The sequence below is a fragment of the Anguilla rostrata genome, chromosome 10 (genome assembly GCF_018555375.3).
Source record: "Anguilla rostrata isolate EN2019 chromosome 10, ASM1855537v3, whole genome shotgun sequence".
NCBI lineage: Eukaryota > Metazoa > Chordata > Actinopteri > Anguilliformes > Anguillidae > Anguilla > Anguilla rostrata.
Window position 1 is genome coordinate 40536067 of NC_057942.1, and position 14893 is coordinate 40550959.

At 49.1% G+C, this 14893-nt stretch overlaps 1 protein-coding gene across 21 annotated transcripts in view; it reads left to right on the plus strand.

Annotated features, from left to right (window-relative positions):
• Window positions 1-13510, plus strand: part of slc20a2 (solute carrier family 20 member 2) — a 31224-nt gene extending 17714 nt beyond the window's left edge. For 5 of the 21 annotated variants that reach the window (XM_064297127.1, XM_064297131.1, XM_064297130.1 and 2 more), the window contains exons 3-11: window positions 850-990; window positions 1106-1191; window positions 1451-1547; window positions 1827-1946; window positions 3182-3397; window positions 3781-4387; window positions 4769-4954; window positions 6477-6561; window positions 8954-13510. In XM_064297127.1, the coding sequence (XP_064153197.1) occupies window positions 850-990; window positions 1106-1191; window positions 1451-1547; window positions 1827-1946; window positions 3182-3397; window positions 3781-4387; window positions 4769-4954; window positions 6477-6561; window positions 8954-9118 (1703 nt within the window). In that variant the 3' untranslated portion in view covers window positions 9119-13510. Of the gene's footprint in view, window positions 1-849; window positions 991-1105; window positions 1192-1450; window positions 1548-1826; window positions 1947-3181; window positions 3398-3780; window positions 4388-4768; window positions 4955-6476; window positions 6562-7041; window positions 7127-8953 lie in introns of all 21 variants that reach the window. The other 16 variants (XR_010323851.1, XR_010323847.1, XR_010323843.1 and 13 more) reach the window with 16 other exon arrangements.
• The last annotated feature ends 1383 nt before the right edge of the window (window positions 13511-14893 follow it).

Here is a 14893-nt window from a genome sequence, read left to right on the forward strand (position 1 = left end):
CTCTGGGGCCTTTTATCAATTCCCGCAAATATGTGATTCATCAAATTTAAAACTTGAAATCAATAATGGAGTTTGGTCGTGTGTGTAGTAAATATTCCAAGGACATTAGACGGGTGCAGTTTGTATTGCTGACCGGAGCAGTGACTGGAAAATAGCAGAAGGCTTGCCAAACATTATTTATTCAAGCCCGAATATACAGATGAAGAGTTTCAACAGATGCTTAGAGGTCAATGAGGAAAAGGTGAATTGGCGTGCGCCTGTCCGGACGTCCCATTTTGAGCTGCCCTCGTTTTCAGCAGGTCTGGGTTGTCTGAAGGTAGTTGGTGGAAGTGACACGAAGGCCATTTTGTCATTCTGTTCCAGCGAGTTGGAGTTGCTCAGACACAAACTATTTTTAGTCTGCAGAGGTCACAGCGATGCAGAATTCTGCCTTTGGCAAACAGAAAAGAATTTAAAAAAGCAACGAAAAGGTTTGCTGAATTTTGAAAACACAGGCATGTTGATCAGTTCAGCATTGAGGTGAGTTATGGAGTGAACTGTTTCTTTAAAAACAGAGTAAGTTAACTATCCTTTAAAAGCCCAGTAAGTAAACTATCCTGTAAAAGTCCTGTAAGTGAGCTATCCCTTTAAAAGCCCTGAAAATGACCTAACGCCTAAAATAAATCCACTGTAAACATGTCTGTATACATGAAAGGTCCCCCATAAAAATGGTAGTTATGTCTGTGAGATTATGCACCCGATGAATGGACAGTTCTGTGCATGGGCAGTATTATTATAAAGTGCAGTTGAATGAATGGCAGGTTTGAGAGTGGTTGTGTAATGAGTGTGATGTGTCTGATCTCCTCTCAGGGTCGGCTGTCTGGCAGCTCATAGCTTCCTTCCTGAAGTTGCCCATTTCCGGGACACACTGCATTGTGGGATCCACCATCGGGTTCTCTATGGTGGCCATTGGCACCAAGGGTGTGCAGTGGATGCAACTGGTGAAGATCGGTGAGGGGCACTACCTTGTGTAATGAGTGTGTGTGTGTCTGTGTGTGTGTGTGTGTGCGTGTGCGCGCGTGTCTAACTCTCTCACTGTCTGTATCTCCCTCTCCCTGTACGTTAGTTGCTTCCTGGTTCATCTCTCCTCTCCTCTCTGGTCTGATGTCTGGGTTCCTGTTCTTCCTGATCAGATACTTCATCTTGAACAGGGTGAGTAGGAGGGGCAGAGATGCCTTCCTGTTTACAGAGCAGCCTGTGTGGTGGTGGTGGTGGTGCTGGGGGGGGGTTATGGGGTTATGGGAGAGTGAGTGGTAGTGGTGATGGGGGGCTGGAGTTACAGGAGAGTGAGTGTTTTTGGGTTAGGGTTGGGGGGGGGGTTTAGCAAGCAGGGAAGTGTGTTGGACGTGTGGGGGGGGGGCAGTTGTGTGGTGTGCTGGGTTTTAGGAGTGGGGGTGTTCTCCTTCCACAGGACGACCCTGTTCCCAACGGCCTACGCGCTCTACCTCTGTTCTACGCCACCACCATCGGCATCAACACCTTCTCCATCATGTACACTGGAGCTCCCCGTAAGCACGCCTGTGCTAGTCTCACCCGTGTTAAACACTGCCACTTTCACCTGTGCTGCTGTGTTCTGTGACAGTGAGCGCAGTCTGGATTAGAACTGAGAGATTTCTGTATTTATTTTACATTAGTGTGTAAACTGTAAGCACACACACACACACACAGTCTTATATACTGTACCCACAGGTAGAAGCGTCCTGTGCTGTGCTAGAGAACCAGTCTGTGCATGTCATCCATCCGAGTGATGTGCTCTGAACCCTGACCTCTCTCTCCCTGTGTGGCAGTACTGGGTCTGGAGATGCTGCCAGTTTGGGCGATAGCTCTGATAACGCTGGCAGGTGCGCTGTTGTGTGCAGCCGGCGTCTGGTTCTTAGTGTGCCCGTGGATGAGAAGGAAAATCGCAAGTGAGTGTGGTATACACACACCCCACACACACACACACACGCACGCACACACTGCCTTGCCTGTTTGCTTTTGCAAAACACCGTAATTACTGCATGATTAATAAAAATGTAATCCATGTTTTACCGGTTTAATGCTTTGAAAAATTATGAAATTATTTGTTTGTGGTAATGGGATTTTATAGTTTTTCATCCAGTCAAACGCAGTTCAGTGTGTTTTACAGAGGGATGAAATGCCGGGTAAAATACAGATACACTCAGGACAATAACAGCAAAGGCAAAAAAGCTTGATAAAAATACACGAAATGAAAACAATGAAATGAATACCGGTACAAAAATAAGAGAACAAGATAAAGTTGTGACAAACCAGCTTTGGCTTTGATTTGTTTTTATTAACGCAACCCAAACACCTTGCGTCTGAAGACAGTTGCTCTTCATTGGCTGGAAGCTCTTTGGTGAAAGTGAGGGAACATTTGTACAGACGGAGCACAAAAAGAGGGAAACAGAGGGAACAAAAGTAAAGTGCTGCTCCCTTCAGGCTAGTCGGTGTTCATTTGACGTGCATTATCTCACGGGGCATGTCAACGCAGTTTACATTAATAATAGAACACAGCATAAACAGACCAATGGAAATAGATGCTTATCGGATAATGGCCCGCACTTATTGTTGTTGCATCGTGAGTAACGGATGATAAGTCCGTGGATGTTATTCGTTCGTGGATAGCGGATGATTGCGCGGGGATGTTATTATTAGAGAGTCGAAGAAGGAAAGAAAAATAAATTGTAGTAGGCGATGGAGTTCAGCGTTATATAATGGGTCATCATTTAAAATTCAGACGAGCACAGAGAAGAAATAATGGTTTTGACGGCCTTATACCTGACCTGACTAAAACACTTGACTCTTAATAAATAATGAAAACTTCTTTCAGAACACAAACTAAACAAAGGTGAATTAAACTACCGGCAACACGTGTGCAGGTGAGGTTCAGGGGTTCAGTACCCTCGTGTACAGGTGGGGTTCAGGGGTTCAGTTCCCACATGTGTACAGGTGAGGTTCAGGGGTTCAGTTCCCACATGTGTACAGGTGAGGTTCAGGGGTTCAGTACCCACGTGTACAGGTGAGGTTCAGGGGTTCAGTACCAATGTGTACAGGTGAGGTTCAGGGGTTCAGTACCCATGTGTACAGGTGAGGTTCAGGGGTTCAGTACCCGTGTTTAATTTGGGGTGCGGTGTTCCAGGTCGGCTGAAGAAGGAGCAGGCCCTGTCCCGCATTTCGGACGAGAGCCTGGATAAGATCCCGGAGGAGGAGGAGGTGCCGGTGTTTAAGGAGCTGCCGGGGGCCAAGGGCGGAGACGAGGCTGTGGTCCCCCTGACTGGCCGAGCGGCCGAGGCTTCGGCTGAGCTGAGCGGCTTAGCCAATGGGGGCACAGTGCTGCCCAATGGGCGGGTCTATGGTAAGCCTGTAGGGAAGTCTCTGTCTCTCTCTCTCTTCCCCCACGTTTCTCTCCCCCTCTGTCTGTTTCTTCTCGTCTGTCTCTCCCTTTTTCTCCCCCCTATTTTTCTCTCCCTCCGTCTCTCTTTCTCTCCCCCTGTCTCTTCTCTCTCTCTCTCTCTCTCTCAGACCCTCTATCACTTTCTCTCCTTCCGTCTCTTTCTCTACCCTGTCTCTCTTTCTCTTCCCCCTCTCTCTCTATTTTTCTGCCCTTTTCTATCTCTCTTTCTTCCCCCTCTGTCACTCTTTCTCTACCCCCTCTCTTTCTCTCCCCCGTATCTCTTTCTGTCCCCCTCTCTCTCTCTCTCTCCTCCACTGAGTCCTGTGTCCCGGTCTGTCCCGTAGGGAGGACCCACTCCATGACCAACGGCTGCCTGAAGTCCCCGGTGTCCAACGGCAGCTTCTCGTTCGACGGGCACATGCGCAGCGACGGGCAGGTCTACCACACGGTGCACAAGGACTCCGGCCTGTACAAGGACCTGCTGCACAAGATCCACCTGGGTCGCCTGGACGACGACGGCGGGCCGCGGCCGGCCGTCGAGAACTACCGCGCGCTGCGCCGCAACAACAGCTACACGTGCTACACGGCGGCCATCTGCGGCATGCCGGTGCAGCCGCTGCTGCGCAGCGAGAGCGCCGCCGCCGCCGCCGCCGCCGAGGACAGCGAGAAGCTGGTGGGCGACAGCGTCTCGTACTCCAAGAAGCGCGTGCGCTACGACAGCTACTCCAGCTACTGCAACGCCGTGGCGGAGGCGGAGATCGAGGCGGAGGAGGGCGGCGTGGAGATGAAGCTGGCCGCCGCCGGCCCGCTCGGCGGGCCGGAGCCGCTGGACGACCCCGCCGACGAGGACAAGGAGGAGAAGGACAAGCCGCAGGTCTTCCTGCTCTTCCACTTCCTGCAGATCCTCACCGCCTGCTTCGGCTCCTTCGCCCACGGAGGCAACGACGTCAGGTTCGCACCTGAAACACATTACACACACCTGAACCCCGTAATGCACACCTGAATTAACGCCATTATGCCCTGTTACACACCTGAATTAACGCCATTATGCCCTGTATACACACACCTGTAACATTCACCACCTACACTAGTCTACTGGTATGACTTGATTGCTGTAGTGTAGGTGTGTGTCTCGCTGTAGGTGTGTATGTTGCGGTTGCTGTGTGTGTGTGTGTGTGTGTGTGTGTGTGTGTGTGTGTGTGTGTGTGTGTTAGTGTGTGTGTGTGTGTCTGAGTGTGTGTGTGTGTGTGTGTGTGTGTGTTAGTGTAAGTGTGCAGGTTGACCTGTTGTGATGTTAAACGTCCCTTTCTCCCTGTTCTTCCCGCACTGCAGTAACGCTATTGGCCCCCTGGTGGCGCTGTGGATGATCTACGAGCAGGGCGGGGTGATGCAGGATGCTGCCACGCCCATCTGGCTGCTGCTGTATGGGGGTTTGGGAATCTGTGCTGGTCTGTGGGTGTGGGGGCGCAGGGTGATTCAGACCATGGGGAAAGACCTGACCCCCATCACCCCCTCTAGGTGAGGTCCCCCTGCACGACCCCTTCTGGCCGCCCCGTGGCTTTCTGGGAAATGCATGCCGGAGATCGACACGCACGCACGTACACGCACACCTGCTCGCACACACACGTGCACACACACAAACCCACACACACTCACACGCACACACACACTCCGTACTCTCTGGGTCAGGAGTTTGGAGGAGCTGGGGGGAAGGTGGGGAGGGGGGGGGCAGCGGGACCCAGCAGGGTTTATTTGGGGTCTGCGCCCCCGACGCCCCTCCCACGGCAGGACACCGCGGCGCCTGGCTGGGACATCACACAGCCGCAGGAAGTGAGCGTACCCTCGGCATTCTGGGAGATGGAATGTAGCAGCGGGGGTCCTCCCCAATAGCGCACAAAAGCTGTTTTGAAGAGCTGGGATTTGGGGGGGTGGGGGGAGCAGAGGGGGCGAGCCAGAGCCTGTTCTCTTTCTCTCCAGTGCTCCCCTCTTCCGACCCGAGGGTAAATCTGCCGCCTCCTAATTCAATGGCTGTCCGTATCCAGGAAGAGGCCCGATTAGCTACATCATCCTGTCAGCCGTCTGGCACCGTGCTTCTCCTGAGGAGCCGGAACGGACTTGGGGGGTGGGGGGGGGTCACAGAGGGGTCAGGACTGATAGCTCAATCTGGGGGTGAAGCCCCCATCTCGCTGTGTCAACGCGCACCGAGAGAAAAGTACATTGACGCACATACGGTACATTCGGGGCAGGAGCACACACACGTTCACGTGCGCACTCGTACAGTCACACTCTCACAAACACATGCGCACACTTCTCACCTCTGAATGAACAAAGATATTCCAACGAATGCTGTTAACAGTGATGCGTACACACTCTTTTATTAGTGACAAAGACCAGACATGCACTCCTCTATTTATTCAGTTTTATTTGCCTCTCTCTCTCTCTCTTTCCTCCTCTGTCTCTCCCCTTTTCTCTTCTTCTTTCCTCCTCTTCCTCTGTCTCTTTATCTCTCCCGTCTCTCTTCCTCTGTCCCCCTCTTCCTCTCTCCTTCCCCGTCTCTTCTTCTCCCTCTCTTGTTCTCTCTTTCTCTCATGCTCTTTCAGTCTTTCTCTCCCCCTCACTTTGTTTCTCTTCCTCTCTCCCTCTTCTAATCACTCTCTCTGTCTCTGTCTCTTCCTCTGTCTCCCCTCTCTCTTCCTACTCTCCTTCTCTCTTCCTTTTTCCCACTCTCTGTTATCCTTTTTTCCCTTCTCTCCCCCTCTCTCTCTCTCTCTCTCCTCCCTCTCTCTCTCTCTCTCTCTCCCCTCTCTCTCTCCTCTCTCTCTCTCTCTCTCTCTCCTCTCCCCCTCTCTCTCTCTCCCTCTCTCTCTCTCTCCTCTCCTCTCCTCTCCCCCTCTCCCTCTCTCTCTCCTCTCTCCCTCTCTCCCTCTCTCCCTCTCTCTCTCTCTCTCTCTCCCCGGTGGTAAGCTGGTGTTGCGTGTGACCGGTATGATAATGAATGTTAGGAAGGACTGTGAAGGTTATCTCTTGTTGCTCCCCGCAGTGGATTCACTATTGAACTGGCATCGGCGCTCACTGTTGTGTTCGCCTCCAATATTGGACTCCCAGTCAGTACCACACACTGCAAGGTATGCCTGAGTCACCTGACCCAGCCGCCTGGGTCACGTGACCGAGCCGCCGGGGCTCGCAGCTCGCCCCCGTGGGGGGGTGAGACCACGCTGCTCTTTGGGGTAGGGAAGGTGGGGGGGGGGTGAACGGGCTGTTTCTTTCCCCTAACTGTTCTGTACCATATATGGGTGGGAGGGCCATGAAAACCAGTGGCAACGCAATGAGACTGACGCACGGTCAGTTGCCATGGCACTGACACATAGTCAGTTGTTCCCCAGCCGTGAGTTTATCCCCCCCCCCCAGAAACCCCCAGGGGGCGCTGTGGTCTCACTCCCCTCCCCGGACAGGATTGGTGTCTTCGTGGCCACCTGAGAGAAGCTGGCGGAGTCCAGCGCCTGGCCTCCCATTGGCTGGCTGAGGCTCCGCCCCTGTTGCATGTGTTTTCCCTCTCCTCCCTCTCATTGTCCTGTTTGTTTCTGTCTGTTTCCATTTCTTCACAGTGGGTTTTGCATTGAAGTAATGAGTGCTCTAACTGTGCTTGTTGCCTCAAATGTGGGCATCCCAATAAGTTCCACTCACTGCAAGGTACTGGTGTGTGTAGCACAGCTCAGCATCTATCACCGCTGACTGCCACTGCTTCTCTAGAGTCGCTCCCATCAAGTGAATCAGTTGTGCACTTTTCCTCTCTGCCACACACACACACACACACACACACACACATGCGCACACACACGCGCACACACACATAGACTTGCATACACACATGCGCACACACACACACACACACACACACACACACACACTGCCCAGCCATGCTTATTTACACTAGCCCACCTGTGCGATGAACAGACATGGAGGCCCATGTTCAAATGCTCTTTTGGGATCCCCTGTCATCACTAAAGCAGGTGCTGCAAATATGAGCAAATACGACCACCTGTTGGTACACCTGCGCCACCACTGGAGGGAAAAATGCATAAGTGACATCACTGATTGAAAAATTAGAAAAACGCAATTTGTAATCAATCCATTTATCTCCGTTACTTAAACCTGATGAACTAACATGGTTCTGATAATTTTGTGTTGGGAGTTATGTTGTTTAACCTCGTAGCGACAGCTGACTGCTGGTGTGTGTGTGTGTGTGTGTGTGTGTGTGTGGGGTTTAGTTATGTTGTGTTTAATGCTGAAGTCTGACTAACAGGTGGTGTGTGTGTGTGTGTGGGGTTTAGTTATGTTGTGTTTTAATGCTGTGGTCTGACTGACAACTGGTGTGAGGTGTGTGTGTGGTTTAGTTATGTTGTGTTTTAATGCTGTAGTCTGACTGACAGCTGGTGTGAAGTGTGTGTGTGTGTGGTTTAGGGTAAGCAGCTCAGTGCCCAGATTGTTCATCTCCACACAGGGTGCTTTCCAAAGAGAGCGCTGTGAGGGGATTCGCTGACTGACATATCCACAGCACAGTCTGCTTGGAGCCAAAATGGCGGCCTTGGCACCTGAGCCTGTTTATTCTCACCCAGCAGCTGTCAGTGCTAATCCAACACTCCCACAACATATCTGTAATGCTGTAGCAACATTATCAGCAGTGATTTGCCCATCCAGCAGCTGTCGGTGCTAATCCAGCACTCCCACAATGCATCAGTAATGCTGTGGCAGCACTATCAGCCTGTGAACAGGTCCCCAGTGCTGTAACACCCCACCCATTCTGTGCCAGACCCACATCTTGACCCCTCCTCCAGAAATAGCTTGCCGCTCCTCCTACACCCCCCCGCCCCCCCCCAGACTCCCCCACCAGCGGCGTCTCTCGTTTCATCCCACCTGCTGCTCTCACCTCTGGAGAACGTAGAGCATGCTGGGAAATGTCACTGCACATGTGTCCGTTTCCATTACGGTTACGCATTAGAGCCTCTGAAGTTATGCAATGGCGGTGCACCAGTGCGCACTGGCACGGCCATGTTGTGCCTTAGAGGCACCGCTGTGGACTGCAGCACAGTGAAATGCGCAGTTGTGCTGATAATGATGATAATCTACCCTCCCTTAGTAACTCATATACTGCAGTACATTAACCTGCTACATCGCTAACCGGCGTGTGCCTGTTTGTGTGTGTGTGCGCACTTGTGTGTGTGTGTGTCCGTGTGTCCGTGCATGTGCGCGGTGTGTGTGTTTGTACGTGTGATTTGTGTGTGAGTTTGCATGTGCGTGTGCTTGTTTGTGTGTGCGTGTCAGTGTCTGTGTGTGTGTGTGTGTGTGCGTGTGTGCATGTGTGCATGTGCGCGGTGTGTGTGTTTGTACGTGTGATTTGTGTGTGAGTTTGCATGTGTGTGTGCTTGTTTGTGTGTGCGTGCGCGTGTGCACATGTGCGCGTGTCGCGTGTCCGTTCCTGCTGCTGATCGTGTGTCTCCCTGTCGCCGCGGTGACCAGGTGGGCTCGGTGGTGGCGGTGGGCTGGATCCGGTCCAAGAAGGGGGTGGACTGGCGGCTGTTCCGGAACATCTTCCTGGCCTGGTTCGTCACCGTGCCGGTGGCCGGCCTCTTCAGCGCCGCCGTCATGGCGGTCTTCGTGTACGGCATCCTGCCCTTCGTCTAAACGCCCCGCCCGAGGAGGGAGGGAGGGAGGGAGGGAGGGGCGGAGGGGAGAGAGAATGAGAGTGTGGGATCACGCGCTACCTGGAAGACCTCCAGAATATTTGGGTTCTGTCTTTTTTATTTTACTTTGGGCTGTTATTTATTTTATTTCGGCCTCTTACGAAAGAAACACGGTGCACACCAAATAAGTTTAATCTTCCAGTTCTCCCTGCTGTACAGACAACAGTATGTGTGCGAGTTATGATTTATCATTTACGGTTAGGGTGTGTGTGTGTGTGTGTGTGTGTGTGTGTGTGTGTGTGTGTGTGAGAGAGAGAGAGAGAGAGAGAGTGTTAGAGAGGGTGTGAGAGAGAGTGAGAGTCGGTATACACTAAAATGAAAGGGTTCAATTAAAGTAATACACAACAAGGTTGTGTGTTTATACACACGTGTGCACATTCATTGACGTACAGACATGGCACGTATTGCAGCTATATATAGATGATATATGCACATACTTATTTAATCAGTTTTATTGCTGTTGTACTGAACAGCGTAGTAGCCCTGAAGCAGCTGTAAATATTACATCATCTCCTGTGGGATGGCCCCGCCCTCCATGCCAGTTGCCATGGTAATGGTACAACTCCACACCATTGGGTCAGGGGGAGTTAATTGGATTGTGCGATGCATTACTGTAATTGTAGTTTTTCAGCTCTCTGTTGCCATACACAGTAAAAGAGGTATGCAAGAGGTTATGTGTGTTTTAAGATGGATTTCATATTTTAATAATGTATTATACTGTAATTTCTACTGTAAATACTTTCCTCTGTGTTTTTTTTTCTTATCCTTTTGTTTTTGGCTCCATTTTTTCATTTTGGGGACGGTCTCCACACGATGCATCCCATGATGCAGTTGTGCAGTAATGCATGTAAGATAGGGAGGGTGGGGGGTGGGCAGCATTGACCTGTTATATCTGCCTCGCTGACTGACTGACAGTCCTTGGTCTCTCACACACCGTGACATCAGCACACTGACACTCGCACACGCTCACGTTTTTATTAAATTCATATTTGAATTGGGCCTTGTCATTATTAAGTGAAAGATGCCATTTCTTTCATGTTATGCAGTGCGGTTTTCCCTGGGATGGTGTGAGCGGTGCTAACGTGCTAGCGTCAGACAGGTGACGCACGCTGCACCCTACAGAACACAATTTCTGCCCTTAAAAAGAAACGTTTTACCAAAGATCCGGAAGAATCTTTCGCCACCAGTGCTCCTGGAAAAAAAAAAGCGCCTTTGAAGTGTAACCACTGGCTTCCCAAATGTAGGAGCTGCAGAGGGGTGTGTGTGTGCACACGTGCATGCGTGTGTGTCTGTCTGTGTGTGTGTGTGCACGCGTGCGTGCGTGTGTGTGCTGGCACTCATCATTACCTGTAGAGATCTGTGTGCAGGTGCTCATGCCTGTTTGGATGTTTGAAAATGTACATGTAATTGTTACCCCACCGGTAGAGTGTGTGCAGGTGTGTTACCCCGCAGGTAGAGTGTGTGCAGATGTTACCCCAGAGAAAGAGTGTGCAGATGTTACCCCAGAGAAAAAGTGTGCAGGTGTGTTACCCCACAGGTAGTGTGTGGTGTGTTACTCCACAGGTAGACTGTGTGCAGGTGTGTTACCCCACAGGTAAGCTGTGTGCAGGTGTGTTACCCCACAGGTAGACTGTATGTGCAGGTGTGTTACCCCACAGGTAGACTGTGTGCAGATGTTACCCCACAGGTAGGCTGTGTGCAGGTGTGTTACCCCACAGGTAAGCTGTGTGCAGGTGTGTTACCCCACAGGTAGACTGTATGTGCAGGTGTGTTACCCCACAGGTAGACTGTGTGTGCAGATGTTACCCCGCAGGTAGACTGTGTGCAGATGTTACCCTGCAGGTAGACTGTGTGCAGGTGTGTTACCCCACAGGTAGATTGTGTGCTGGTGTGTTACCCCACAGGTAGACCATATGTGCAGGTGTGTTGTGGACAGGAAGGTGTGTGTGTGTGTGTGTGTGTACACGTGTGCGTGTCTCCCTTCTGAGGTTTCCTGCGGCCTGTTATTTCTGCTCTGTTCTTCCACTGGGGCATTTACTGTAGGCTAAAAACCGGCTCCGAAATGGATCTCCTTTATTTAGGGAGTCAGACGGGGAAGGACACATTTACGTCACATTTCATAACCCCAGGTGGTGCTGTAACGATGTGTGAGAGACTGGTTACCATGGCGATGTAGTGGCAGAGGAGTTGTGATTGGTGTTATCTGGAGAGGGGTGAGGCCCTGTCCTGCCAGCATGTCCCTATAATGAGACACGGTCCTGTGTAATATCAGCATTTCCCCACAGTGAAACTGATCTGTGTGATATCAGCATATCCCCATAGTGAAACTGATCTGTGGGTGATATCAGCATATCCCCACAGTGAAACTGATCTGTGTGTGATATCCACATATCCCCACAGTGAAACTGACCTGTTTGATGTCAGCATATCCCCACAGTGAAACTGACCTGTTTGATGTCAGCATATCCCCACAATGAAACTCGTCTGTATGTGATATCAGTATATCCCCTCAGTGAGGTGCAGTCCTGTATGTCAGGATATCCTGCAGTGAGACTCTGACCTGTATGATATCAGGATATCCCTCAATGAGACATCTGTCTTGTGTGATACCAGCATATCCCCGCATTAGAACGTTGTCTTATGTGATATCAGCATATCCTCCCATTGTGACACATTGTCCTGTGTGATATCAGCAGGGATGGCCTGGGATGGCCGACAGATTCATATCCCCCTCAGTTAAAGGAGTGAATTCTCTTGATCCTTACGAGTGCGTTGTTCAGCGTATGGACAGACACAAGCCCAGGTGTTTCTCATATTGTGACTTTATGTTCATTCTCTCTCCTGTTTGGACAGATCTTTCCCATGGCCTTGTAAAGCTGTGTTTATACTTTGTGTTGTATACAGTAGGCAGTGGTGTTATCAATGCAACTGTGTAGTAACTATGTAGTAACCGTGTAGTAGTGTAGCTCAAACCCTTGCCTAAAGATGCCAATGAAAGAAAACGATTGATAAGTGCAAGAATAAAAAACGAGTTTCATTTTTGCTTTTTTTTTTGTAGTAATAATGAACCATTTCACTACTGCGGTCTAATACTAAAGTTATATGTATGAGTGCATTTCAGTAAATATTAAATAGATAATAAATTTCCATCTGACTATATTTTTCTACCATATCTGAGCTGAACCGGAGTGATTGATAACAAGGCTGTCTTCAGGTGTGTGGAGCCTGTGTGCGCTTGCCGATAGACCAGTCTTTATTTTTTGAATTCTATACGAAGCACTTTGTAATTTTGTTTCCCACTGGCTGCATTGCGCTTTTACACCAGGTGCTCTGAGGAGGAGACCCCTCCGATTGCGGCTGTACAGTATTCTGCTCTTAGACACAATAATACTACTGCGCACTTAATACTCAATTGTCCTTTTCGAAGGGACTTTTACCTTAGTATTGAGTGTTTGTTTCTATAGCAACGAGCAGGTTCCTGGCGCAGTGTGGGGTGTTGTCCACAGGGGGCGCTGCGTGTGCTACGTTCGTAGGGGTGCGGTGAATTGCCTCTGGCTCACTAACGCACTCCCAGCAGTCTCAAACAGATGTTGGGCTGACAGAGAAGGGTGGAGTATTAACATAATCACTTGATAATAATCTATGCCAACCGCCTGTGATGTAGGTATTGTAGGACACATGCTCTCACAGGCACGGGGGAACTGTGTGCACTTCAGTTCTAAAACCATCTCGTTCCGTCTTTCCACAACTAGCAGCCAACTCATCTCCAGGGTTTTGGTGTTGTGACGTCAGGGTTCAGTAAAGTTGAATCGTGACTCTACAGCAGCGGTTCCCAACCCTGGTCCTGGAGACCTACCTGTCCCGTGGGTTTTCATTTCAACCCTAATTTGGCACACCCGATTCTACTAATTAGCAGCTCGATGAGAACACTACCTAGCTCCTGAGTGAGATCTGCGTTGCTAGCGTTGAAATTGAAACCGACAGGACGGTAGCCCCTCCAGAAACAGGGTCCGGAGCCACTGCTCTACAGCTTGGTCCCGTTGTTATCTGATGGGTATAGTCTTTATTCAGTCGTATCGTAGACTTAACGCTGAGCTCACGGCTCTGTAGTTTCGTACCGTTCTGCCCTCCTGCAGCTCTGTGTTGTCGCTTTATTTTTATCGTCTGAGAATTCTGGGCTGTATACTTACAAAACTCTTATGATTTGCATATATAATGTACTGTATTTTTATTTTTTGTTTTTTTTTTAATGTTTTTTTTTTGGTGAAAATTGTCAGCATTTAGAAGAATTAAATTATGGGAATTAAAATTACAAAGAATGCCAAAACCCCAATGATGTCTCATTTGTTACTTCCTTTGTGTTGCGTCTTTCTAACGTATTTCGTTCTCTGTGCACTGTAGCCGTTTTAACTGGTTCATAGTGACCGCAGTAAAAACCTGTCATGGTTCATATTTACTCCAGAACCTAAATATCACGTCAGCTGCTGCTTAACTTCCAAACTCCCATCTTTATGTTCCAGACCACTACGGTGTGCTTTTGCACACATTTTACAGGCTTTTCAAACCTCACCATTGTTTATGCTGCACTGAAGTTATTTTGGACACTGCTGCAAGATCATCAATATATAAGAAATTCTAGCAGTGGAAAACGTTCTATTGAGCAATAATGGTCTTTACAGCTTGTGATTTTGTATAATGTGTAGACTGTTTTATTTTGAACTAAAGGTCAGCTCATCTCGGTACCTACATGCAAAGTGGACGTTATGAGCTCTTGACTAGCTCTAGCTGTCCAAGTAGATTACCTTGCACTTTGTGTAAGAAACCCACACTTAAATGAGGTAATTTCTCTGAATATTTATCTTTTTTGTGTTATTGTTTTCTTCTCCACGCTGCCACAGCACGGGGAGTGGGGGGGAGGTCTCACCACAGATGTTTTTCACTTAAGCCCTGTTTGCACTGGACCGGTTTTACCCCAATGTATCCTGTAATTGCAATTATCTATGATTTTGATTCGATATGAATCATCGTTCCTCATAATTTTTGCAGGTCTGGAGAATAAAAATTTCACCCTGAATCACCTTCTGTTTTTCAGTCAAGCGGAGACGACCTTAGATCGTACTAATCCTGTATGAATAGACGTCCCCGTAAAATTCAATTTGTTCAGTTGAATTCAATTTGTCCTTGTGAGAAACGTGGAGGCTGTTGAGGGGAGACTGTCGGGGAGATTTGATTTTTTTTTTTTTTTTTTAATTCCATACGCCCAACCATCCCAGCATGGAAAACAATTTACAGAAGGGGGAAAAAAATCTAAAAAGCTCTCTAAAGAGGAAGATACAGAGGTGGATTGCATGTGTTGCTGAATTTGGTGAGACTGCTTTCTATATATATTATATAGGAATCTACATTGAAAATGAATGGGAATGTTATGTCCAAAAAGCAGGAATACCTGGTGTAGCAGGAAAAATCACATCGCTCACAGTGAATGGCACTCACATCCCTGAAACATCACATCCTTCACAGTGAATGGCACTCACATCCCTGAAATATCACATTCTTCACAGTGAATGGCACTCACATCCCTGAAATATCACATTCTTCACAGTGAATGGCACTCACATCCCTGAAATATCACATCCTTCACAGTGAATGGCACTCACATCCCTGAAATATCACATTCTTCACAGTGAATGGCACTCACATCCCTGAAAAATCACAT